The sequence below is a fragment of the Onychostoma macrolepis genome, chromosome 23 (assembly GCF_012432095.1).
Source record: "Onychostoma macrolepis isolate SWU-2019 chromosome 23, ASM1243209v1, whole genome shotgun sequence".
Classification (NCBI taxonomy): domain Eukaryota; kingdom Metazoa; phylum Chordata; class Actinopteri; order Cypriniformes; family Cyprinidae; genus Onychostoma; species Onychostoma macrolepis.
Genome location: NC_081177.1, coordinates 24286978 through 24312739, shown reverse-complemented (window position 1 = coordinate 24312739; position 25762 = coordinate 24286978). Strand labels below are relative to the sequence as shown.

The window sequence follows — 25762 nt, the reverse complement described above, 5'->3', positions numbered from 1 at the left end:
GTCTTGGTCCAGCGTTGTCAGGCCAATCTGTTCTCCAAAGCTTAGCTGGTTAGGTGGTCCTGCACCCCGTATTGTGGACCATCTGTGCCGCCAGTCGCAGCCATTTCTCCACCCACTCATCAGCACTTCACACACACATAAAGTGTACCTGCTACAGTAGACAAATGATAATCAGAATGCTTATTAAATAACTTTTTAGATGTACAAATATTCCTTGTGATGCCTGTCAAATAATAGGAGTTCGCAAAAGCCGCATGCATAATAATAATTCTAAAAAAAAAAAAAATATATATATATATATATATATATATATATATATATATATATGTATAAAATATTTAGCGATCGAATATAGCATGTTATATATTTTATGTCAGCTATCAATTTATTTATATAGAAACCACATCAGAGTTGTACACTGTAAATAGTGTATGTCTATATACATATTACACACTCTCTATACTATACAGATTACTATCTTAATGAAAAAAAAATTCTTGATGGGCAGCCAAGTCTACAGTTCACCTGAGCCAAGTTTGGCAGTATATGTTGGCTTTAACCGTGTCTTTGTTCTCGCCTGAGGGGACAACTGTAGCATTGCTTTAACAACGGTGCATTTCACGCAATAGCGATCCATTTTCAAATCTACTTGAACACATTTTCATGTGTGGTTTAGAACACCTTGTGTCCTTTTGGTTTTATGTGAGTCTAGATGATTGATAAAGAACACTCTTATGGTTTACATGGTAGTTTTTAGTGTTGGACACGCATGTCGTTTTTGCTCTGAGCCGTCACTCCCTCTGCGGATTGTGTGTGACCAGTTGGTGCTGATGAAAGAGGATCTGCCACCTGTCAACTGGCATTCCAGTATTTTGCTAAGCTGGGCAAATTGGGATGGGCAAAGCACGAATTATGTAGAACATCTAGGCAATTGATATATACTTCTGTATGTGTTGAAGATAAAGGCCATATGCTACTGGCGACATGCAGTTGCTGTCTAGTATGTGCGTAAAATAAAAGAAACGTGGAGTCAAAAGCAGGTTTGGACACTATTTTTTGCAGCCTTTTAGTAATATTGATATATACCTTGACATCTTTGTGGACTTATTCACTTTTTTTTTTTGTGACTTTATGTTAGTTAAATTAATAATATTAAATTAATATTAGTTAGATTTATCTGCAACAAAATATGTAAATATTTAATATAATGACTAGCTTTAAGTCAGGGGTAACTGTTTATGGCTAATTTCCATTATTTTGGATTTATCAACTACTTCCTGGATTAAAATGTTGTGTTATTAAAAAAAAAAAAAAGAGAGGACCCAAGATAGGACTCTGAGGAACACCACATACAAACACCAAGTATAGACTGTTCATTGTTATTTGGTGGTCTAGTGTACTTTTTGTGTTTGATATAGGCCTACGTACAGACAGACGTCATGAGGAAACTCATTCTTACTACCCTAAAAACCCCCAACTAGCACTTGGATAGCGGATGCCTTCTTTAGAAATGCACTATTGCTGTTATCTGCTTGCCTTGCATCCATGCAATTAAAGTTAATGTTTGGTTTAGGGTGGAGGGGATGGGTAGGAGGACACTTTATCTTCAAATGTTTTTTTTTTTTTTTTCTATCTGGTGGGGCTCGGGCTGCAATTACGGTGCAGCCTTGACACAATGTTGTTGTGTTTTTTGAGAGCCCTGTTCTGGGAAGGGAGGACAGATAGAGGAGTGTGCTTCAGTTGGAGAAAGATGGCTCTAACAGCACTAGCGTAATTAGCTCAGTGGTGTCTGTCTGTTTAGCTGTCTTTTCTTTTTAAATTTAGCTTTGCGAACGATCGCACATGCGCATTTCTCCCTGCTTTTGTTTTCTTTTTTAAGATGGACAGAATTCACTTTGTATTTGTTTGCTGAAAAGGTAGGGTACAAAGGGGCTGAAGGCGCCTCGGGGTAAAAGGCGCCTTTGATATTATTTTCATCTAAACCACTAGATGGCACAAAAACATGGCTTAGCACTTTCCAAAACATTCCCTTTTCAAGATGCAAGTGTATATTTATCTGATCTTTGACGTTTATTCTGATCGAAGTTTATTCTGTGCTTACTTGATCTACTATTTTATGTTTTTTTAAAAAGCAATTAAAGCAACAGTTTTTAAATAACCAAAGAATATGTAAAAGTATGGTATTTGGGGTAAAAAGCGTCCCTGCTGTTGGGGCTAAAGGGGCACAGTTATTAAGATGATAATTAATAGATAGCTGATTTTTCCATTTGTTGACATGACATAGTTAGATTCAGATGGTAAATATCATATAGTATGTTGGGTGTCCATATTAGAGATAATCACCATGTTTAGAATGAAACCATCATATTTAAAAACATGATATTAATCATATAATGATATAATAAAATATAATTTGTTGTTACTCCTGTAAATATATATTCAGTTATTATTGGATCTCCTTCAATACTTTCAGAATCTTTACTTATTAAAATGATTTTGTTTCTGTATTTTAAAATATATTTTTATATTAACATATTTTAATGACAGTATATTTATTGAACAAAAATTATATTAATTAATTAATTATTTCATATGTCAAAATAAGCAGAAAATAGTACAAACTTTGCTAAAGTGATTGTTTTGAACAAGTATTAACTTAGACATTATTTTCAAAAACATTATTTTAGCTGAAGTATTTGTATCAATACCGTGGGCCTTTTACCCCATGCTGTTGGGCCTTTTACCCCGTGTGTGGGGTAAAAGGCCCCCCTTGACACCTCATACATTTATACGATTTTTGAACAAAATAAACAACTTCAATTATTTATTTTCACACAAAATCTGTTGCTCCATTAATGTTCAATACAATGTATATATTTTTTTCTGCAATTATACATTTTAGCTACAGTGAATAGCACATTTTTTCTTAAGGGGGGCCTTTAGCCCCATTGTACCCTATACTATGGAAACTGATTTAATATGGCTCTAAAATTATGTTTTGGGCAGCAGTTAGCTCGTGGTAAGACATGTTGAGCTCTGCTGCTCATGCAGGTAATCTAGTTTTAAGTCCAGACTGCAACATGTCCTGACCATTATGCTCTCTACCTGGAAATTTCTTTTAACTCTTCACTGTATATCTGTCTAATGTAATGACCAAAAATACATCAAAATTTACCTATGCGTTTTACATCATGCACTCTTTTTTAGGACCCAAGCATAAGGCTCTAAACATTATTTGTGTTTTAACTTTTAATACAGTAAATTGTTGTTAAATGTTAAATTGTATATGTTTCATTGTTTAAATTAATTAGACTTGCATTTTAATTAAGTAGACATGCTATTTGATAACTAAAATTTAATTTAACCACTAAAACAGAATCCAGAAATCTAAAATTCAAACTGAAAAAGGGATTTTTTGAAGAAATAAAATGGAATTTGGGGAAATAAATGAAACAGGTTTCATAAGGCTCTACTTTTCTCATCAAATATTCAGTTTCACTCAGAAATACATCATATTATGAAGGTGAAATAGGTTGTGAATGTTGTTTTATGTTATTTTTAAAGCTGAATATAAATCCTTTGCTTCCAGTAGCATTTTTAAAATCCTTTAATCTGAGGTCACAGAGTGTTATGGTACAGTATTTGTTAGTGCTGGTTAAGCCTAATCTTGCTGAGATTCTGCTGCTCATTATCTTTTTTTCCCACCAGAACTAAAGCCCTATGAAGTCCATCTGATTTAAAAAGAAAAAAAAAACTATCTCAAATTCACATCCACTGACACTGTGAACAGGGCTGGTCAAGGGAGCGCAGCATCTCCAAAAGGTTGCTGTGCTTATCTGCATTTTTCCCTTCCACAGAACAACATCAAACACACAGTTTTAGTCCAGGTTTATCAGAAACCGCATGGTGTCTATGGCATGCCTTTGAAGTGAGGCCTGTGTCTGTGGGATGCTGTAGGCAAAGCCGAGGTATTCAAGGTGTCCTCGTCCTCCTTTTCCACATCACCTGCGGCAGAAATTTTGCAGAGATGCTCTGCTTGTCATGTTGCGCACTTAAAGTGACACTTTCAGAAATAAATCAAGATCACACAGATGAGATGTTGCTTGTGATTCAACTGACACATCATATCTGTTGAGTTCACAGGCCTGAAGAAAGATCGTAGCTTTTTAAGTAGCACATATGGCACGCTTGCAAGGCATCAAAGCAAAAAAACAGCTGTCAAATGAGACATCGCATCTCACAAATATTCACAGCTGTAGAGGTAAACATGAGACTGCCATTCATCTTTTAAAACCGTCACTGGAGTGCTGTCATTTCAGGTCTGGAGAGGAGGATTTTGAGTGTAATCACAGAGTTTGACGCTTGAGGTGCTCCATACAGCCCTGAAACTTGAACCCCAATCATTATCGCTCATAAAGAGACCGTCAGTGTTTCACCTCAGGGCTGGCCGTCTCGCAAAACAGCTGAATGTGCTTAGATATCTTATAATGACAGACTCCTCACAATGTGCCACTACTTAATCCAGTATTTAGGTGTCAACGGGACATCTGAGGAATTTAAAGCATCTGGAAAATGGAGACTGGAGGTGGAAGTAGAGGGAAAGTGTGGAAACTATTGTGTTTTGTGGATGAGGTTCAAAGGCTACTATGATGTCTGTATGAAGAATTGTATGGAATAATTAGACTTTTTTTGTTGAACTTAATTTACTTTTCAATGGTTTTGTTTAGTTCTTTTTGTTTTGTTTTGCTTTGTTTTTGCTTTGCTGTTTTTTATTTTGCTTCGCTTTGCTTTGCTGTTTGTTTTCTTTTTTGTGTTACTTTGTTGGTTTGTGTTTTGCTTTCGTTTGTTTTTGTTTTACTTTTTGCTTTGTTTCTTTGCTGTTTTATTTTATTTTGTTTTGCTTAGCTTTGGTTTGTTTTGTGATTTGTTTCTTGATTTTTTTTGTTTGTCTTTGTTTTGCATTGCTTTGAGTTTTTTTGTTTTGTTTGCTTTTGCTTTTGCTTTTTTTAATCGGTGTTTGATGTAATATCAATAGAAAATAATTTTCTACATGATACTTTTTAAATGCATCCAGTACTATAGTTGCATGAGACAATAAACAGCATTAAACACTTTGATGGGGCCACACGTCTTTCCATAAAATTCAAAACATCTGAGGGGATCAGCAGTGAGTCCTTTTCCAAAGAAACATTGTGGAATGTCTTCCCAAAGTCAGCTGTTTCATTCTATAGGTCTCCACAGCTGAGCAGACAGCCTCACAAAGATGAGGAACCCCTTTGACTGTGTGTTTTATTCTGATATCTGATAACAGTTACACAACACAAATTTTATCTGCTAGGAACCGGTCAGGTTCCTTTGTGGCTCAACAAGTTTATCAATTGTTGCTTCTGATTGGAAAGGTTGCGGTTGTCTTTTTTAAGCATACATGTTCAGTGATGTGAGGATGGCCTTATCGCTTTCTCAGGGTTTATCAGGTCTTGTGCAACAAGATGTGTTCTTATCTCAAAGTCAACTTCCTTCCTGGAGCATTTGCTTTTTAAGGATCCTGACACACCAGGACCAGACAAAACCAGATATCCTTGTGAATATTTAATGAGGTTATGATTGAAAAACATTGAAAGTTATTTCGAAATCCTGCTGTTGAATGTAAAAATAATAGGCAGAGATCATCTCAGCTCTGTTCTTGCAGCAGGTGGTGTCACTGACAACGTGTGTCTCATTATATTCAGATTAAGACCTTTATTCCCAAAATGGGTGTTCAAAATGACAAAATGCAGGCCACAGTGCTTTATTTTAATGTAGAGGTACGCAAAAACATAACCTGTCCTATTTTCAAAAATGTGTCGATTCTATTGCATGTCTTTTAAGAACTTAATAACACCCATAATTTGCAGAGATAAAAATGAATATTCCAGTTACAATAGATTTTGTGAATAAGACGTTTAAATGACAAAGAATTCTGATTAATTGTTGTGGTCTTATTCTGATTTTTAGAAACTGAATTATTGTCTTTATCTAGGGTTAATTTTTTTTACATGATGCAGACCTAATCAGAATATGACCAAATTCTGATTAACATATTGATGTGCATGTAAATGCCATAATTGAAATGTATCAAATGTATCAGAATATCATGCCTGAATCAGATTTTTCTTGTTAATAATGCATTCTTGGCATTATTTTTTTCCTGAAAGATAAATTAGATTTCATGGTTATTTTCCTTCCTCTGTTTGATGTTAGAATTACCCTGTCTGTTTTGCCACTGTACCTTTAAGACCTCTATGTAAATGACCTCTGTTATGATTGGCTAACATGTTTATAGATATGTAATTCACATTGTTGATCATCAGGGTGGGCCAGAGATGTGGAATACTAATTAGTCAAATACTAAATAATTAATGATATGCGTACATGCACACTCATGATTATGATGATTATCATTATCATAATGACTTATTTTTGCACTTTAGTTTTCATAAATGTTCTGGATTGACTGCTGAGTGTTGCGCTAGAGTAGGTCAATGTAGTACATTGTTTTTTTCTTGCTCTTTTAGAAGAAATACTATGTTTTCCAAGATATGTTCCTTTATAGCAATTCATTATTCATTTGCCTGCTTTGCATAAACAATTAATAATTCATTATGACCTAGTTATGACCTGAATCAGTGCAGTGATTGTATTTCTCATGTTTTCTTTGCAGTTGGGATGAAAGCAGCTCCATCAGCAGCGGTTTGAGTGACGGTTCAGACAACCTCAGCTCAGAGGAGTTCAACGCAGGCTCCTCCCTCAACTCCCTGCCAACAACTCCCATTGGCTCTCGACGAAACTCTGCCATTGTGGTAATTCACTTTAATTGGATAGAAATATTGCTCTCACAGTCTGTGTTTCTGCTTCAAAGTTTGTTGCAACAGTTGGCCAATTTGTGACACACAATACTGGATCAGTCTAGCCTGAGCACACAGTACTTGCTGCTAATGGGATGAATGTGTTACAAACCGCTAACCGCTTTAGAGTGAGAGAGCGCGCACTGACTCAGTCGATACTCATCTGAAATCTATCACCACAGAACACAGACGACACAGTTTATCCCACCCAAAGACAGTGATGTGACTCTTCCCTGGCCAAGAAGTCTTCAGGGAGTCTCTGGTTTCATTCTCAAAGATGAACTCACATGTAGTGTTGCGGGTTCAGTCCTCTGTGTGTGAACGTGTGTTTGTGTTGGTTAGGATTTGCTGAAGACCACACCGCTTTCTGGTTTCATTTCAGTCATTCTGGCTACCTAAAATCACAGTTTCTTGGCGTTGTGAGAAACATTTACAACATTATTACAGTACAGATGGGCCACAGTGTCTGTATTTATTTTGAATGTCATTTTAGATGTTAGTTAGATCCGACACACGCGGTTCACACAAAAAAGAAAGCATTTATTCACTCTTATGTTGATTCTAACATGAATAATTTGTTGCAAATGAAAAAAAAAAAAGTATGAGGTACAGTGCAGATAAAGTTCAACTTGTTAATCCTTCAGATGATGAAATATTGAAAATATATTTAATACAATTTTAAAGTTTGGGGTTGGTAAGATTTGTATTTATTTAATTTATTTTTTTAATGCTCACCAAGGCTGCATTTATTTGATCAAAGTACAATAAAAAAAATATTGTGGAATAGCATTACAGTTCAATAACTGTTTTTATTGTAATATATAATTTATTCCTGTAATTTTCAGCATCATTACTCCAGTCTTCAGTGTCACATGATCCTTCAGAAATCATTCTAATATGCTGATTTGCTGCTCAAGGAACTTTTTTTATTATTATTATTATTATCAATGTTGAAAACAGTTAAGATGCTTGAAAAAAAAATCTTGAAAAAAATAGATGTTTCCTCAAAAATTATTTTATGAATAGTGACTTCAAAAGAACAGAATTTGATTAATTAGAATTTGATGCTTATGATCAATGTACACCAAACAAAAAGCAGAAAACACTTCATGTCATCAGAGAAAAAGGCATACTGGATCAGATTTTATTTCATAAGAATTTGAGCATTCCCAGTGCATTATGGGTAACACTAACAGTTTACTGCTTTTCAGGAATCTTCTCTAGAGAATAAAGTCAGATTAGCAGTGTATATCATGAGGACTGTGAACCTCTCCAGCAGCACCCGGTAATCTGCTTCATGAGGTTACAGCATCACCACACACGCTCTGCTGGACCCTTTCAATATCTTCTCCATCAAACAGATCACAGTGTTCTTCTAAACCCCCCACAGACTCTCATACCAGCCTGCCCTCCTCCTCAGCTGACTTTATTGTACTCGTCAGGTATGAAGAAGGAGGAGGGAACAACCCCCGGCTTCTTTCTTGATGTGACCCACGCGGCTGCCTTAGCCAGAAGAAGGAAATGACATGTCAACATCACAGTTATACAAACATCAAAGTTCAGACAGGTTTAATTGGTCAAATATGTGAGCTTGCCGTATCCCATAATTCCCAGTAAAGGAGCAGACATTCCTCAAATGACATCAACCTTTCACAAAGGGTTATTTACATTTAATAAAGCAGGTATGCCCCTCCACAGAGCTTCTCCTTAAGCCGGACATGGTTCGTTGGACCTGGCAACATGGTCAGACTCCTCTTACTTTAAATACTCTTTTCCTATGGTTCACTTTCACCAAATAAGTTTTTTTTTTTTTTTTTTAAATCATAAAAATTAAGTCTTGTTCAGTCGCATTTAATACACAAGGATTTTAATCTCACCAGGTAACACTAGAACATAAAATGTTGTAAAGTTTGATGTACATTAAAAAAAAAATATTTCACCAAAAAATGAAAATTTGCTGAAAATGTACACATATATATATGGGACACATTAATGAATATATCATTAAGATAGCAGGCAGAAGCTAGTTTGGTGTATTTTACTTAACCCCAGTGATAGATAGAGCCAGAACTAAACAGACGGTTCTTCTGGAGAAGAAACACTGCTCTGATGTTCTGTGGTGTGCTGATTTATCTCAGCGTGCGTTACTTCTGTTCATCTCCACTGCTCGTGTTGGAATGTGACCACAACACATCTCACAAATAAGCAGGACCCTGAAACAAAACTTCCATGTTTGGTGGCTTGTGTCAAGATAAATCAGTTGCTTCTTTTTCCGTTTACCAGAGTGGTTCTCATCTTGTGCTGATTTTAATGGAAGCCTGTTTCCACCAAAGAACAAAAAAGGTGATTGTGATTTTATATCTCACAATTTTGAGTTTATATCTCGCAATTCTGACTTTTTTTCTTGGAGTTGCACAGAAAAATATAAACTCCAAATTGTGAGAGATAAACAGAATTCTGAGAAGAAAAGTCAGAACTGTGAGATATAAACCTAGAACTGCGAGAAAAAAAAATTGAGGAAAAGTCACCTTTTTTTCATGACCAAAAAAAAAAGAATTGTGAAATGTAAAAAGTCATAATTGTGAGTTTGTGTCTTGCACTTCTGAGTTTATATCTTGCTGTTTTGATAGCTTTTCTCAGAATTGCAAGAAAAGAAGTCTGAATTGTGAGATATAAACTCAACTCTGTCTGTCTATCTATCTATCTATCTATCTATCTATCTATCTATCTATCTATCTATCTATCTATCTATCTATCTATCTATCATTTATTTTTGGTGGAAACAGGCTTCCATAGGTTTTAGTGTGCTATATTGTATTTTTCTTTTAGACAAAAATAATTTGTATCTTGTTGTCTTGTGTTTAATATTAATTTAATATTATTTATGGAATAACAGAGTTTCCAAATAGGAAAGAAAAATCATCTTTCTAGCACATTTACACAGAAAAAAATGGCCTCTAACTTTAGTGCCTTCTTCTCAACATTTTACACTGAAATAGTCACTGACTGTTTATTTGAACACAAACTCTTCCCACAGCTGCGAACCGATGCCGAGAAGCGCTCGCTGGTTGAAAGTGGCCTTTCCTGGTACAGCGAGGAGGGGAAGGCACAATGCCGGAATGAGGGAGGATACGACACAGGCAGCCTTAAGGCGGAGTCATCCAGCAAATGGAAAAAAAGCCGATCTCAGGATGACACGGGAGTCAAGGGTGAGCTGAGGAAACCGCAAACGCTTGGCCACCCGCCCAGCGGACTGAAGAAGAGCCGTAACCCTCCTGTAGGCGTGACTTCCCCATCACGCACACTTCACAGACCATGCTCAAAGTGCCAGGAGGTTAGTGATGCCACACACACACACACACACACACACACACATACATCTAATGGTATGGAAACACACCCTGAAACATGCAACACATGTCGTTAATCTCCCATGATTCCTGACGTTCCAGTCTCCAAATCCTGCCAACACAGGCATAAATTATATAATGAACAAATATGACCCAAATGTCTCAAAGGTAACTTTTATTGCTCAGAGGTTACTCATTCAGAGTTCTCAGTTATTTTTTTATTTAAAGGGATAGTTCACCCAAAAATAAAGATTTGCTGTTTATTTTCTCACACTCAGGCCAAAATGTAGATCACTTTTTTTCTTCAGTAGAACAGTAAAGAAGATTTTGAAACTGTGGTTGTTGGTGATTTGTAAAATGCAAGTCAATGGCTACCGTCATTGTCAGTGTCAAAAAAAAAAAAAAAGCATATCAGGCAACACAAAATGAATACCTGTGGCTCCTGACGATATATTGAGATCTTATGAAGCAAAACGATTGGTCTGTGCAAGAAACTGAACATTATTTACAACATCATTACCTGTAATCCATAGCCTATATATAGGTTATATGTATTATGTTTAAAATGTACGTAAATTTAGGTAAACTGGGACTTTTTTTGCCTTGAAACATGCATTCAATATATAATTATTAATTATTTTAAATGTTTTAATGTTTAACTATATATAAGCATTTGTTTATTATATAACTATACAATTAGTTAAATATTTACTAGCCAATATATAAATATTAAATTTCAATATTAGATATTTATTAATTATTTCAGCAGATATCTCGTGTTTTACATTGAGCTTTAATGCTTTTAGCCAATATATAATTATTAAATATATATTTTTAAATATGATATACAGGTATTACTTATTTCAGCAGATATCTTGTGTTTTACGTTTAGCTTTAAATCAATTTTTTTTTATAAATTTTTTAAAAACTAAACATTTAATAACAGTTAAATGTAATTGTAAACACATATGCATTTTGTTGTTGATCTTAGGTTTCAGTGTGTTATTTCTTAATAGTAGATTGAAATTTTAATGTTTAAAATAATTAATCAGGTCTCAGCATTAACAATACAAGTAATTATCATCGCGTTAACAAGAACTGTAATATCGAATGCAAAACTGTAATGAAAGAATGCTTGAGTTCACACTGAGATCTTTCACTTTTGATTTTTGATTTATAGTACAATCTGTGTCATTGCTGATATTTCTTATGAAACTGTAGGTCTTTTTCTTTGGAGAAAAATCTAAGCATGAGGCTTAAGCAAAAGTCTCAATTTGCTCTCCACGTAACCTCATTGTGGTCTAGACAAAACAATTAAGGCATTAAAGCGATCTCTTTGGTGATTCTTCTTTTTTATTGGGTTTTAATGTTATCGTCTGAGAGTATTAAGTGACCTTTGAGTCAACAAACCGTGAAGTGATTACAGAGTCCAGTATCAATGGCTTTGACCTCATCTAGAAACAAAGCCACTCTTCTAATCGGCTTCATCTTTGAATGCAGTCCTCTGTCTCAATGGCAAACTCAGCTGATGGCAGTTAGTGCTGGGTCATTACATCCAGTGCAGAGCTCCAACAAAGCCTGATTCTGCCGCTGGCATGGGTAGAATAGCTGCTAGAGAAAGACGCCCTGTTCGACTCAGTGCTGGAGTGGAGGATTGGCATCAGATCTCGCCAGCTGTTGTCCTCCACCGAGCGGTGGCGGGGGTTGGGTATGATGATAGCTCTTAAAAACCCTAAATCACCCAACACCATCCACTATTCCTCTTCCTGTCAATGCATCACCCCATCTGATGTTTTTAGACCCAGTCGCCTTCGCACTTTATGACTGTAGAGCTCTTCAAATCAAGAGCTCCAAGAAACCAGTTGATTATTTTTCTTGTGCATTTAATGCCACCTTGTGGGGGTCCAACAAAGCAAGAGGCGCTGTAGTTAGCACAGCGTTTATGCAGCTGGACCTGAAAGAGACCATCTGGATGCTGTACTGTACGTGTTGGAGAATAAACCCATCTATCCAAAAAGAAACACGTCATGATGTCACTTTAATGAAAGGCAGCCATGTTTAGTCTTTCATTCAGTCAGTATGTGTTGACATGTAGCCAGAACGTCAACACTTGTGCATATGTCTGCCATTCATGCGGTGACCAATGTGGTCGAGCTTTCAAACGTGCAGAAGAGGATGAATGACAGATTGATGAAATTTAAGCAACTGCACCCAGTGAACTGCGCAAACAGATCCGCTTTATTCCGAAAACACACTCTAGATGTTTTCTGTCCAAATTACAGCTTCAGTGAAGCTGTCATGTCAGCTACTACAAGAAATCCGTTTTTTTAGGAAAACCAAAGAATGAGAATTTCTTGAAAGCAAAAGTAGCTTGTCCTGTCTTTGAGTAATATTTTCATGTAAAATAGCTATTTGTAAATGTGTAACATAGATGTCCATAAGATGGGGTCCTATGTATGCATATATATAGGATCGTTTTTTTCAGTGTTTTTAATATAAAATCTCTTATGCTCACCATGGCAAATTAAGATATTTTTTGTTGAAATCCGAGAGCTTTCTGACATTCCGTAGACAGCAACGCAACTACCACGTTCAAGGCTCAGAAAGGTAGTAAGGACATTGATAAAGTAGTCCATGTGACATCAGTGGTTCAACCATTTTTTATGAAGCTACAAGAATACTATTTGTGCACTAAGAAAAATACTTTTTGTATGCATGTATGCATGGAAGAAATTGATGAATAAAGTCATTATTTTTGTTTTCTTAGCTCACAAAAAATATTCTTGTAGCTTCATAATATCACGGTTGAACCACTGATGTCACATGGACTATTTTAACGATGTCCTTTCGTATTTCATCAAAAATACCTTAATTTGTGTTCCGAAGATGAACGAAGGTCTTATGGGTTTTGCATGACATTAGGGTGAATAATTAATGACATCATTTTCATTTATTGGGTGAACTCTCTTTTAAAAAAAACTCATAAGTACTTCTTGTTTATCACATTTTGTTAAACTCACCTTATGTAAAACTTTGGAATAAAAACCTATGGAAGCTTGTATCTCCCATTGAATACAAAAAAAAAAAAAAGATAATTACATCTTTTGATCTCACATCAGATTTTCACAATTCCGAGTTTACTTCTCAAAATTCCAAGTTTACATCTCACAATTGTGACTTTATGCATTCAATCATTCAGCAGTGGATCAAATAAGTGACTTTTTCTCACACAAATCTGACTTTTTTCTAGCAATTACTAATTGTTTATCTTATATTTCTAAATGTTCTTCTCAGAATTGCAAGAAAAAGTCAGAATTGTGAGAGAAACAGTTGCATTTACCTTTTATTGTTTTTTTATTCTGTGGCAGAAATGAGCTTCCATTAGAGCCAGCTCTCAAATCCACAGAAAAAAAGAATGCACATGCAGGTCCCTAAGTCATTGTCAGCCAAACCAGATGGAGGCAGAACTGTGAAAACTGGCTGAACGCTTGAGTGGAGTGGTTTGTCCCAGAGACAGTGGAGCACAGAAGCAGTCATTAGTCTTTCAGCGAGTGTGTAGATGTTACCGACCGGCAAGCCAAACGTCTGTGTCAGCGGTATCTGCCTCTCCCTGTGGACAGACATTTTGATTGGACAGACTGAACGCGGGTGATGGCACTGGAAAAACATGATTATACACTCATATTGTAACAGAGAGAATTAGTTCCAGGTTTTACTCAGTGTTGTCTTTGATTTATCATCCACTGGAATTGGATCTCAAATATTCCATATTTGAAAATATAGTTAGAGAATTGGAAACCTCAATCCCTGTCATGCAAGATGTGTATGAAATACAGCCTCTCATAAACTGGGGGAGAAATGAACCAATCGATCTTATTTATGGGATCTCATACCTCAGACAGAGTGATGATAATTCTCTCTGACTGATCAATCCCATAGCTGCAGCGCAAGCTGATCTCATGGATTTTCTGGGCTGTGGTAAAAGGGCCCTGTACTTAAGAATGAATCAGTGTTTAAGAATGAATCATTCACGTGAATGAATCACTTCAGTACGCTGACTCATTTACAGAAGTCACTTGTGAAGCATGCAACTGTAAATAGCATCTTGAAGGTTACCTGTTTTGAATCTTGTTTGTGAACTTGTTTATTCTTTATTCTGATTGAATGAGAAGGGACATTTTTCATTCCTTCAGTTCGTCATGCGAGTCAGTCTGGTTTACAAGGTGATAAAGGATATGGGAGAATAGTGATTGTATAAAAATGAATGATGATACAATTAAGAAGACAAAAGGATGTTACTGAACTTTTTTTTAAGAATCATTTGAGTGACTCACTCATAAAACTCAAAAGATAATCATTGTCTACTAATCTGCTTATGAAACCTGAGACAAGGTAGTCTCAGCCTGAGACGTCACACCCATGGACCGGATGGCGGATGCATATGGCACACAAAATTATAAACACTTTGAGAGATTCAAAGTCATCATCTGATTGGTTGAACTCTACAGTATTTCCGGGAGATGTGTGTGTTGCGTTCTTTAACGTTCCACCTGGAAACAAAGATGCCGTGATGCCAAAGCCCCTCATGGAAGAGGAAAGCTGTAAAGTTCGCGGCATAAACTTTTTATTAAAATATGTCCCAAAGTTTTACTTACCGGTCTGTTATTGTGACGGCATTTCCATGCTCCTAAACATGGAGCGGCACAAAACATGATTGGTTGCTTTACCTGTCAGTCATATGGCCTCGGTTCCCAGACCATCTGCCATTAGTTTGAAGGTCTGGCTACACAAGACTAGAGAAAAGGGTAACTGAACGAATGAGTGAATGAATCTGAGCGAATCTTCTCGAATAAAACATTTTAGTATGTTTGGTCGCACTTTATATTAGGTGGCCTTAACTACTGTGTACTTACATCAACAAATAAGTACAATGTACTTACTGTGTTCATACTGTATTGCAAAACACTATTACTGCTATTGAGGTGGGATACGGGTAAGTTTAGGGACAGGTTTGGTGGTATGGGTAGGTTTAAGGGTGGGTTAAGGTGTAAGGGATGGGTCAACAGTGTAATTATAAATGCAATTACAGAAATTAATTACAGATGTAATTAAATATAGGTATTTTTAAAAATATAAGTACAATGCAAAAACATGTATGTACACAATAAGTGCATTGTACCAAATGATTAATTCAAATGTAAGTACATAGTAGTTAAGGCCACCTAATATAAAGTGGGGCTGTATGTTTTTACTCAGATTTGTCCTCTTTAAAATACAATTTCACGACAAAATACGACAACAATTACCACTTTGACAAGTGCTTTTGTAAGGGAAGGAAAATTTTTAGTGCGCATGTGCAAAACACCTGTGTTCATGCAACCTATCAAACAAAGTATATACTGAAAGGCTATGTGTTTAGCTGTGCAATAAGTGTTCACTTTAAAACAGAAGTATACTTTAGCCTTTTAGGAGTGAGTCCCCTAAATTGCGATGAATGACATCATGGTAACCATAGCAATTTTTTGGTGTCTAACTGCAATTTTTGATCAAAGTAATATTACAGCAAACAGACTCATTACGTTAGGTGATTTTAACTAAACCATTGTAGACAGAGCCACTGTGTTTTGCACAGTGCTGTGTACAAGGGTTGCCATGTCCACTTATTATAAGCACTGCTTGTTGTTTGGGCTTGACTCATAAAGCTATCCAATTTATGAAGTTATTAAAGTATGCAGGTGGAGGTCATGGTATTTTGGCTTGTTGTCAAGATAAAGCGCTTGGTTTATTATGGCCTTATTCTTATTTGTTTTTGTTTTTTTAGCTAAATCTGGCAGAACTAATGAGTCAAAACATAACTTGTTCCATCTACACAAAAAAAACACTTGAACATGAGAGGTTGCATGTTTTTGGCATTTGCATTAGCAAACACAGCTAATAACAGTCAAATCCTTGGTTTCAGAGAAATGGATCTTTATTATGTCACACTGCACTGACATGTTGTTATTCTTGTATAATAAGACCATGTTTAATGCAAAGTATATATTTTGTTGTACAAGCCTGCTGTTATAGTCATGTAGTATCAGGGAGACAAATGACATCTATCTCCACTCCTCTTCTCACAGCTGCATCTCTGTCAGTTTGATAGCTACTCTTTTCGTTAGCCACTTTTTCCTCCCTGTCCAATTTTTCCAGTTTCCATTGACCCTCTCTTTTTCTGTTTCTGACTCACTTTTACTGTTTCCCTCCAGTCTAAACAAACGTGTAAAAAATGTGTCTTTCCCCCCTTGTATCCTTTGATACGATCATGCTAGCATTTAATCCAGTCATCATCTGCTAATGGCCTACATTATTCCAACTCAACATATTTCTTTTCACATCTAATCTCCATCTCAAACTGATGTCAGCTGTATTTACTTGTGTTGGCCATCGTCCTGGGTGGCAGCGGTGTGAATTACAGCGCCTTGTGACAGACGAAATACATGCCGTGTTTCGTAATTACGCTATTTTTATTTGTTATGCTAATTGAGCCGTTTAAATGCTTAAGTTACTCCAGCAATGTGTTTTCGCATACCGTGGGTGACATTGTTATAGTAAAGCCAATTTTCAAGTTTGCGAACAATCTCTTCTGTATGTGTGTTTTCCCATTCGCCCGGAGATCGAGTCACGATTGCGCTAGTGTTTTGGCCTCGTTTTTGCTGCATATTTATAAATATCTCTGAGAGGATCCAGATGGCCGTCAGGGTGGGCTTTGCAAGTTCACCCATTTCATGTTGTCAGTACTGTAACAGTTGTGCCGTACCCACTCCCTTTATTTCCTAAATAGCTCTGTGACTTCAAGGGTCCTTGGTTTAAGTGCACGTCTTAAATATTCAAGCAGGCTGTTATGTTACAGCTGAGTGAATTGAAGTCAACAGTATAAGCAGGAAAGTCATTTACCTCATGATGGATTGTGTCCATATACTGCATTATTCTAATGAAGATGACTTGTGCATCTGTTGGTGTGTGTGTGTGTGTGTGTGTGTTGCCATATACATTGTGGTGGTAAATGAAGTGCAAAAGCTTACTTAAAGCTGGGTGTGGTTAGAGGTTGCATTAATCTGTCTTTCCTAAGAAACCTTGCACAATCCACTCAGAGAAAAATTAATTTAGTGAACTAGATTAATTATCTGAAGAAAATGTGAATGGTGCAAAACTCATCGACACTGTGTTCTGAGTGGTTGATATGATGTTTTGGTGGCTGATCAGCAGTTGCTTTGTGGTTACTAAGGTGTTTTGAGATGTGGTTTTGAACTTATGGGTGATTACTGTAAATCAGATCACTTAGAAAAGTAATATCTAATCTCTACTCAATTAGACGTGATTGTGGCATTATTCATGTCTATATCACTGATTTTGTGTAACGAATGTTTGTTTCTCTTGTTGCACCTCCTCTAATTTTCAGTGTGATTTTATGTGTTTTTAATGGGATCACATTTGAAACTGTGTATGTTCAGGAATGTGACAAACAACCTTCAAGACCCAAGAGCTTTTCTATCTTAGCCTGATGTTTTCAATAATTCTCCTTGATTATAGTTCAACACAGTGTTTGACACAAATCAGTTTCTTGAGTAAAAGTACATGTGCCCTCATAAAATATTACTCCAGTAAAAGTATGAATTACTCTTTTTCAATTTTACAACAACAAAAACGTTTATTTATAGAGCACATTTAAACACAACCGAGGTTGACCAAAGTGCTTTACAAAGAATATAACACAAATAAAATAAAAGAGTAACAAGGAAATCAACAGACAAATAAAATCAACAGAATACAGTAAAAAAAAAAAAAAAAAAATGTGAAAAAATATGTCTTTAGATAAGATTTAAAAATACTAATAGATGGGGCGCATCTGATAAAGGGAGGAAGGCTATTCCAAAGCTTCGGTCCTGCAGTAGCGAATTTAAAAGTACAAAAGTATTTTGATTTTCATTGAACTTAAGTATTAAATGTAAAGAGTACTAATCTATGAATGTTTATTTTTGTAATTTGAATTTATATACATTTTATATTAAATCATTTTATATTATATATTTTATATAATCCTACTACTCAAAATACCGGAGCAGGGGGGCTTGTCATACATTATCAAAATTATATATATATATATATATATATATATATATATATATATATATATACACCGTACTCACAGAAGTGAGTAAACCCCTCACATTTTTGTAAATATTTTATTATACCTTTTCATGTGACAACACTGAGGAAATGACACTTTGCTACAATGTAAAGTAGTGAGTGTACAGCTTGTATAACCGTGTAAATTTGCTGTCCCCTCAAAATAACTCAACACACAGCCATTAATGTCTAAACCGCTGACCACAAATGTGAGTACACCCCTAAGTGAAAATGTCCAAATTGGGCCCAAACTGTCAATATTTTGTGTGGCCACCATTATTTTCCAGCACTGCCTTAACCCTCTTGGGCATGGAGTTCACCAGAGCTTCACAGGTTGCCACTGGAGTCCTCTTCCACTCCTCCATGACAACATCACGGAGCTGGTGGATGTTAGAGACCTTGCGCTCCTCCACCTTCCGTTTGAGGATGTCCCACAGATGCTCAATAGGGTTTAGGTCTGGAGACATGCTTGGCCAGTCCATCACCTTTACCCTCAGCTTCTTTAGCAAGGCAGTGGTCGTCTTGGAGGTATGTTTGGGGTCGTTATCATGTTGGAATAGAAGGGAGGGGATCATGCTCTGCTTCAGTATGTCACAGTACATGTTGGCATTCATGGTTCCCTCAATGAACTGTAGCTCCCCAGTACCAGCAGCACTCATGCAGCCCCAGACCATGACACTCCCACCACCATGCTTGACTGTAGGCAAGACACACTTGTCTCTGTACTCCTCATGTGGTTGCCGCCACACATGCTTGACACCATCTGAACCAAATAAGTTTATCTTGGTCTCATCAGACCACAGGACATGGTAATCCATGTCCTTAGTCTGCTTGTCTTCAGCAAACTGCGGGCTTTCTTGTGCATCATCTTTAGAAGAGGCTTCCTTCTGGGATGATAGCCATGCAGACCAATTTGATGCAGTGTGCGGCGTATAGTCTGAGCACTGACAGGCTGACCCCCCACCTCTTCAACCTCTGCAGCATTGCTGGCAGCACTCATACATCTATTTCCCAAACACAACCTCTGGATATGACGCTGAGCACGTGCACTCAACTTCTTTGGTCGACCATGGCGAGGCCTGTTCTGAGTGGAACCTGTCCTGTTAAACCGCTGTATGGTCTTGGCCACCGTGCTGTAACTCAGTTTCAGGGTCTTGGCAATCTTCTTATAGCCTACGCCATCTTTATGTAGAGCAACAATTTATTTTTTTCAGATCCTCAGAGAGTTCTTCGCCATGAGGTGCCATGTTGAACTTCCAGTGACCAGTATGAGAGAGTGAGAGCGATAACACCAAATTTTATCGGTTTTAACTAAAACCTTCCCTGTTGAGGTGATGTACAAATGCGAACATGTCCACATTCAAGCATTTCACAGAGTGGGTTTAAACAGCTCTCCCTTTTACAGCAGATTTAGTTCACAAACAACTGATAGTCGTGACCTAAATATGATTTTCATCACAATAATAAATCCTAAAATTCTACATTAGTTAGTTAATTAGTAAGTTGTTGACTTGAGAAGAGATGAATCGCTCATCTGAATCGCAAATGAATCGTTCAGTGCAGTTTGTGAACTCACTTAACAGGGTCATTGAAAAAAATCAGCTCGTTCATTAATCGGACACCGCTATTGCATCTCGGAGCGAGTGACGATTTCTCCAGTTCAAAACGACATGTTTTTAAGAAATGTAGTGGAGTAAAAAGTACAATATTATGCTTTATAATGTACTCAAGAAAAAGTAAAATAATAAGAATACTTTACTGTCCACCACTGGTTACTCATGTCTGATTGTGTTTATTTTTCTGCCTACAGTTCCAAAGAATGATCAGCGAGTCGTGGATAAAGCCAAAATGGCAGTGAAATCATCAGGCTTACAGCGATCCAGTTCGGATGCAGGGAAAGATCGTGGCGAGCACAGAAAGCCTCCCTCCGGTCTCGTCCGTCCCTCCGCCGGCACGGTTAATTCCTTTGGTTACAAGAAAACCATTCCAACTACCGGCACCGCCACTGTGCTAACAACTAGTGGAAACACCATCTCCGAAAACTCTGCGATTGTCAACAAAACTCCTAAAACCTCTGGTATCCCAGTGAAACCCTCTGCTGGTGGGGTAGGTGGAGGACGCAAGACCAGTCTTGACGTGTCGAACTGTGATCAAGGTTTCATGGCTCCAAACGCACGCAACAACATCCAGTACCGTAGTCTCCCGAGACCCGCCAAGTCCAGCACTTTGAGTCTGACAGGAGGGCGGCCGGGCGCTCGTCCCGTCAGCAGCAACATGGACGCTGGTCTGCAGGGCCTAAAAACAGTCCCCGCCCCGTCCAGACTGAAGGAACCAGGCAGTATGAAGAGCTCCCATCGGGCCAGTACTGGAGGGTGCGCTCCGGTCAACCAGACGGACCGGGAGAAGGAGAAGGCCAAAGCCAAGGCGGTGGCATCTGATTCTGAGTGCGGCGGAGGCGGCCCGCTAAAGAATGGCACATTGACACCAACACAGAGCACGCTGGAGCCTCCTTCCAAACTGCTGGGGCTTCGGCAGCCATCCAGCCTGGGGAAGTATTCAGAGCTGCCCTCTCCCAACTCTCAGAGGTGAGGCGAACCTCCTCCACAGAGCTGTTTATTAAACCTCACATCTGCTCTGATTGGCTGTGGTTTTTCACGTTCACACAGTGTTGTCCTTTCAAAAAGGACAGAAAAATGCTTTGAAATTGACTAGAAATGTAGCTAAATGACACTTCTTCAGTTTCATTTATACTGAAACACTTATTCAGTGTCCTGTAATAAGGTTCTTGTGTTTTTTTTTTTTTGTTTTTTTTTATTTTGGCATAATATGTGGATTTTTCCCCTTTAGGTATCAACCAGTGTTACCATTGTTAACTAAAACAAAAAAAAAAAACCTAAAAAACAGTTTTCAGTAATTGAAATAAAAATAAAATATTAAATGAAAACCTTAAAACACTTAACTGAGAAATGTTCAAAATGTTAATCAAATTAATTGAATTATGGATTACTTTAATTATTACTTGAATAAAATTAAGGAACCTGAAAACTAAAAAACCCTTATTAGACATTTTAAAAACATGACAAAAACACATAAAATTACTAAAACCTGAACTGAAATTAAAATAAAAACAGAGAATATTGAAATAATATTGAAATAGTTCTGGAAATAATAATTTTAATATCATAATATTTTATATCATACTTAAGGTATTTTCTGTTAATTAATTAATTTTTTAAACTGTAAGTATGTTGCTGTGGTAGAGATGTGCACCCATGTCACATTTTCCATGATAACCATATATATTATTGATATAACCAATATAATGTAACCATAAAACAAATTATATAACAAGCATGTTATTGAAAAAACTCAGTTGTTCTTTAATGTTCTTGATGTGATAATTGCAGTGACATGTGTTTTAAGTTCTTAGAAAAATAAAATCCAAATTTTCTTGATTTTAAAACTTGGGAATCAAAAAATTTAGCTTTAAGCACTCTTAAAAATGAATAAAATACCTCTCTTTAATTACAATCAAAAGTTGAAAGGTGCTATAATCTGTAATTTATTTATTTATTCTTTTCAAAATCAGCCATATATCTTTGTATTTTTCATGTGTTTATTTTCGTCATTGACATTTCTATTGTGAGAGTTATTTGTGCGTCTGGTTTTGAACTCATCTGTGTATCATGGCATTCACAGGCCCTCCAGCGCCAGATCTCTGCCCAAACCTGTTCACCTGGAGAAGGTAAACTCCAACAGCCTGGATTGTGGGATAGTCGACGTGGAGGAACAGCTTCCTCCCAAAGTGCCGCCCTTCTCTAAATTACAAGAACTATCAGGAATTAGCAGCACAAGCTGTCTGACGCCCAGCCCGGCTCCCATCCTCAACGTCAACTCCTCTGAGTGCTTCTCCAGCGCCACCGTGGGCCGAGGGGGCAGCACTGGCGGCTCTCCCTCGCTCTACCCCCGCCTCTCTGGGCTGCACCGTAGCATGGAGTCCTTGTCTCTGCAGATGAGTGTGTCTCCAGCAGGGGGCGGCATGATGGAGCCCAGGCCCAGACATGAGGACAGAGGGACGGATGGTGGCTGGTCGACAGGAAGCAGGGTCTCGCTCACGCTCACGACAGAGAGGTGAGGCCTCCTGTCTGTGCTCACTTGAGCTATGCTAGTCTACTCCGAAACACTGTAAAAATTTGCTTACACATTTCAGATTTGAAGGAAAATGGACTAAACATTTTTAATGACTCATGTTCCACTCAGTGTTGTAATCATAGCCATATATAGACGCCCTATTCGACCGCTCCAGGCACGTAGATGCAGCCGCCATCTTGGAATGGTCAACTTGACGTCATTCACCATAATGTAGGTTCGTCATACTGTAGAGTTGTTGAGCATCTTATAGCCTGTGCAGGATTGTGGCATCTTTCGAATATTCAGTGATTACTATGGTAAATGACGTCAAGTTGACCACTACAATATGGCGGACGGCTTATGTATAGCGTCCCATAGAAACAGTCGCTATGGTTGTAATTATTATTTTTTCAAAATTAAAAATCAGATCTCCCTAGGGCTGCCACTAACGACTATTTTTATTTCGATTAATCTATCGACTAATTTATCGATTAATCTAAACGATTAATTTCCCGCAACGAATTAACAATTTTACTTAAGAATATTTTATTAAACTATATTTTATTAAACCAAATGAAATCCACATTTCTATGAAATCCTTTTTTTAAAGCAAAAGTAAAGTGCAACATAGAGTGAAATCACTGAAATCAAAGTTCAGAATTATAGTGTAAGAATAACAACATATCCACGTGTTCTAGCCTACTAATAATAAAATTATAATCACTTTTTAAAGGAGTATTTACCAGAAATATTATTTACCAGAATTTATTTAGAAGAAAAATGTAAATGTGCAGTATTTCTGAAAAAAAAAATCAATTAATTGGAGATGCTTTTGATTATTAAAATTTAATGGAACCATTAAAATGGAATCCAGAAAATAATGGAAAATAGAATTTGGTAAAGATAAAACTGTAAAACTCAATTCATTTGACAGGCAATTGATTAATAACATTTAATTTAACCATTAAAACAGAGTATAGAAAAATGAAAATGGAAAAAAATTATTTTGGAAATAAAACGGATTTCATAGGGCCCTATAATTATATATATATATATATATTTATTTATTTATTTATTTTTTGTGTGTTAATAAAAATACATGTAAGTGAACAATAGCCTTTAAAATGACTTAAAATACATATATAATAGCAATGAGGCAATAATAATTAGTTCAAATAAAGTATCAAAAGCAAGAAATCATATGGTTTTATTGAACAAAACTGTTAAAATGCATAATGTATTATAAACAATAGAGCTAATGTACATTACACATCACAACACAGGCCTACAGGGGGTGCCAACGGCCTGATGATTGTTTTTACACATTACTGCGCGATCTAATCCTTGTTTAATATTGACCAAGCACCATTTAATTCAAATGTCCACTTAATCTTTAATATTTGGCCATTGCTTTAGGACAGCAATGCTATAGCCACTATAATTAAATGAATATGTGGACATCAAAACGTGTAAACGAGGGAGGGTTTGAGCTTTTATTTTGAAACCGCGATGTTTTCTCCTGTGTTTGTGTAGATTTATGAATGATTTACCTTACAAATCTGATGAAATGGCACACCTTGCGTTCCCAGATGAACGTTGTAATGAACCCAAACTCACAACAACATGCAAAGATGAAGTTTGAGACGCTCGTGTAAATGATAACAGTTCCTGTGGAACTACTGTGAACAGAGCCGCTGTGTGACGCATGTACGTAACATACACGCATGTAAATAATTTGAGCAAATATTAGAACTTTAATTAAATCGTAGCGTTTGTGAATTCACAATTATGCTTAATTATGATTTTTAAATGGGTTTAATATATCAAGCAGCCTTGGAAAACAGTCTAATAATGTGTTTTATGGATTCTCATCTGTGAAATGCGCCACTTCCGGTATTTTGCCAGTTAATCGACCTGAGCAAAATAAAGTTGAGGATTTTTAAAAATCGAATAGTCGAATAAAATCGACGAATCGCGACAGTCCTAGATCTTCCCTCATGCTTGATAATTAACATGGAGTAAAAGCCACAAAAACATAATATAATATAATATTATATATATATATATATATATATATATATATATATATATTGTTTTTATGTTATAATTGTTATATTCATAAAAGCCTTCATATGGCGTGTTTCTAATCATTTGTTATATCGTAAGTTATCTAATCATAAGTTATATTTATTTAATAAAACATTAGAAAGTAACAAGATGACAACTATTAATAAGTCATTGTTTTATTATGTTCGTATTTTAATTTCAACAATAAATAGCTTTCATATGATACATTATATATATATATATATATATATATATATATATATATATAATATACTGTAGATAGATAGATAGATAGATAGATAGATAGATATTTATGATAAATATACATACATGCAGGGTAAAGTAAAAATCTAGGAACTAGGAATGAATTACATTTCCTAATTAATTTATTCCTTAATTTAATCATGATAATATATATATATATATATATATATATATATATATATGTATATATGTGTATGTGTATGTGTATATGTGTATATATATATATATATATATATAATCTGTCCTTTAAAACTAAAATAATTTTATATATGTTTTAATTATCATCCATATATATCATGTATATTATACTGATGAACATTATATTATATATTATATTTAGAACCACAAATTCGAAACAAACCAAATGATGTCTTTTATGAATTCATCAGTAACCGTGGTCATTTCCTGTCTCTGGCCTAAAACAGCAGCCCTCCAACGTAAATAACCAAAACTAACATATTCTGTGGTGTGTTCAAAGCAGCAGCTCATCACTGGGTGTGCCAGTGGAAACATCTAAAAGCAGCTCACTCTTCCTGTTATACCGAGGTTATTTTCACCACCATGCAGCTCTCTGCCACACATGGCCTCTCTGTTTTTATGTGGTTTCTTTTATAAAACCACCACCAAATTTTGTTAACGCTTGCTTAGTCATATTAAAACTGGACAATAGCTCACGGCCTTAATATTACTCATAATTTATATTGGGCCACGATGCAAGCCGCCGCAGAGCTGAAGGCTAATGAGGGTCAGGAGCCAGGAAATCTTCCATTTGTTTAATTCACATTGACTTTAATAACGTTTCAATTCAGCGGCTCATCTCCCTCCATCACAGCTCACTGGGGAGTTATTAATGAAGACTCTGCTATATCTGTTGCACAGAGTTGTGTCTAGTGGGAG

At 36.3% G+C, this 25762-nt stretch overlaps 1 protein-coding gene across 1 annotated transcript in view; it reads left to right on the top strand.

Annotated features, from left to right (window-relative positions):
* nav1a (neuron navigator 1a) overlaps positions 1-25762 on the top strand; it is a 161180-nt gene that overhangs the window by 111631 nt on the left and 23787 nt on the right. Inside the window, 5 exon segments of the mRNA XM_058762850.1 lie at positions 6701-6839; positions 9922-10171; positions 10174-10218; positions 20214-20988; positions 22103-22534. Of these exon segments, the coding sequence (XP_058618833.1) occupies positions 6701-6839; positions 9922-10171; positions 10174-10218; positions 20214-20988; positions 22103-22534 (1641 nt within the window).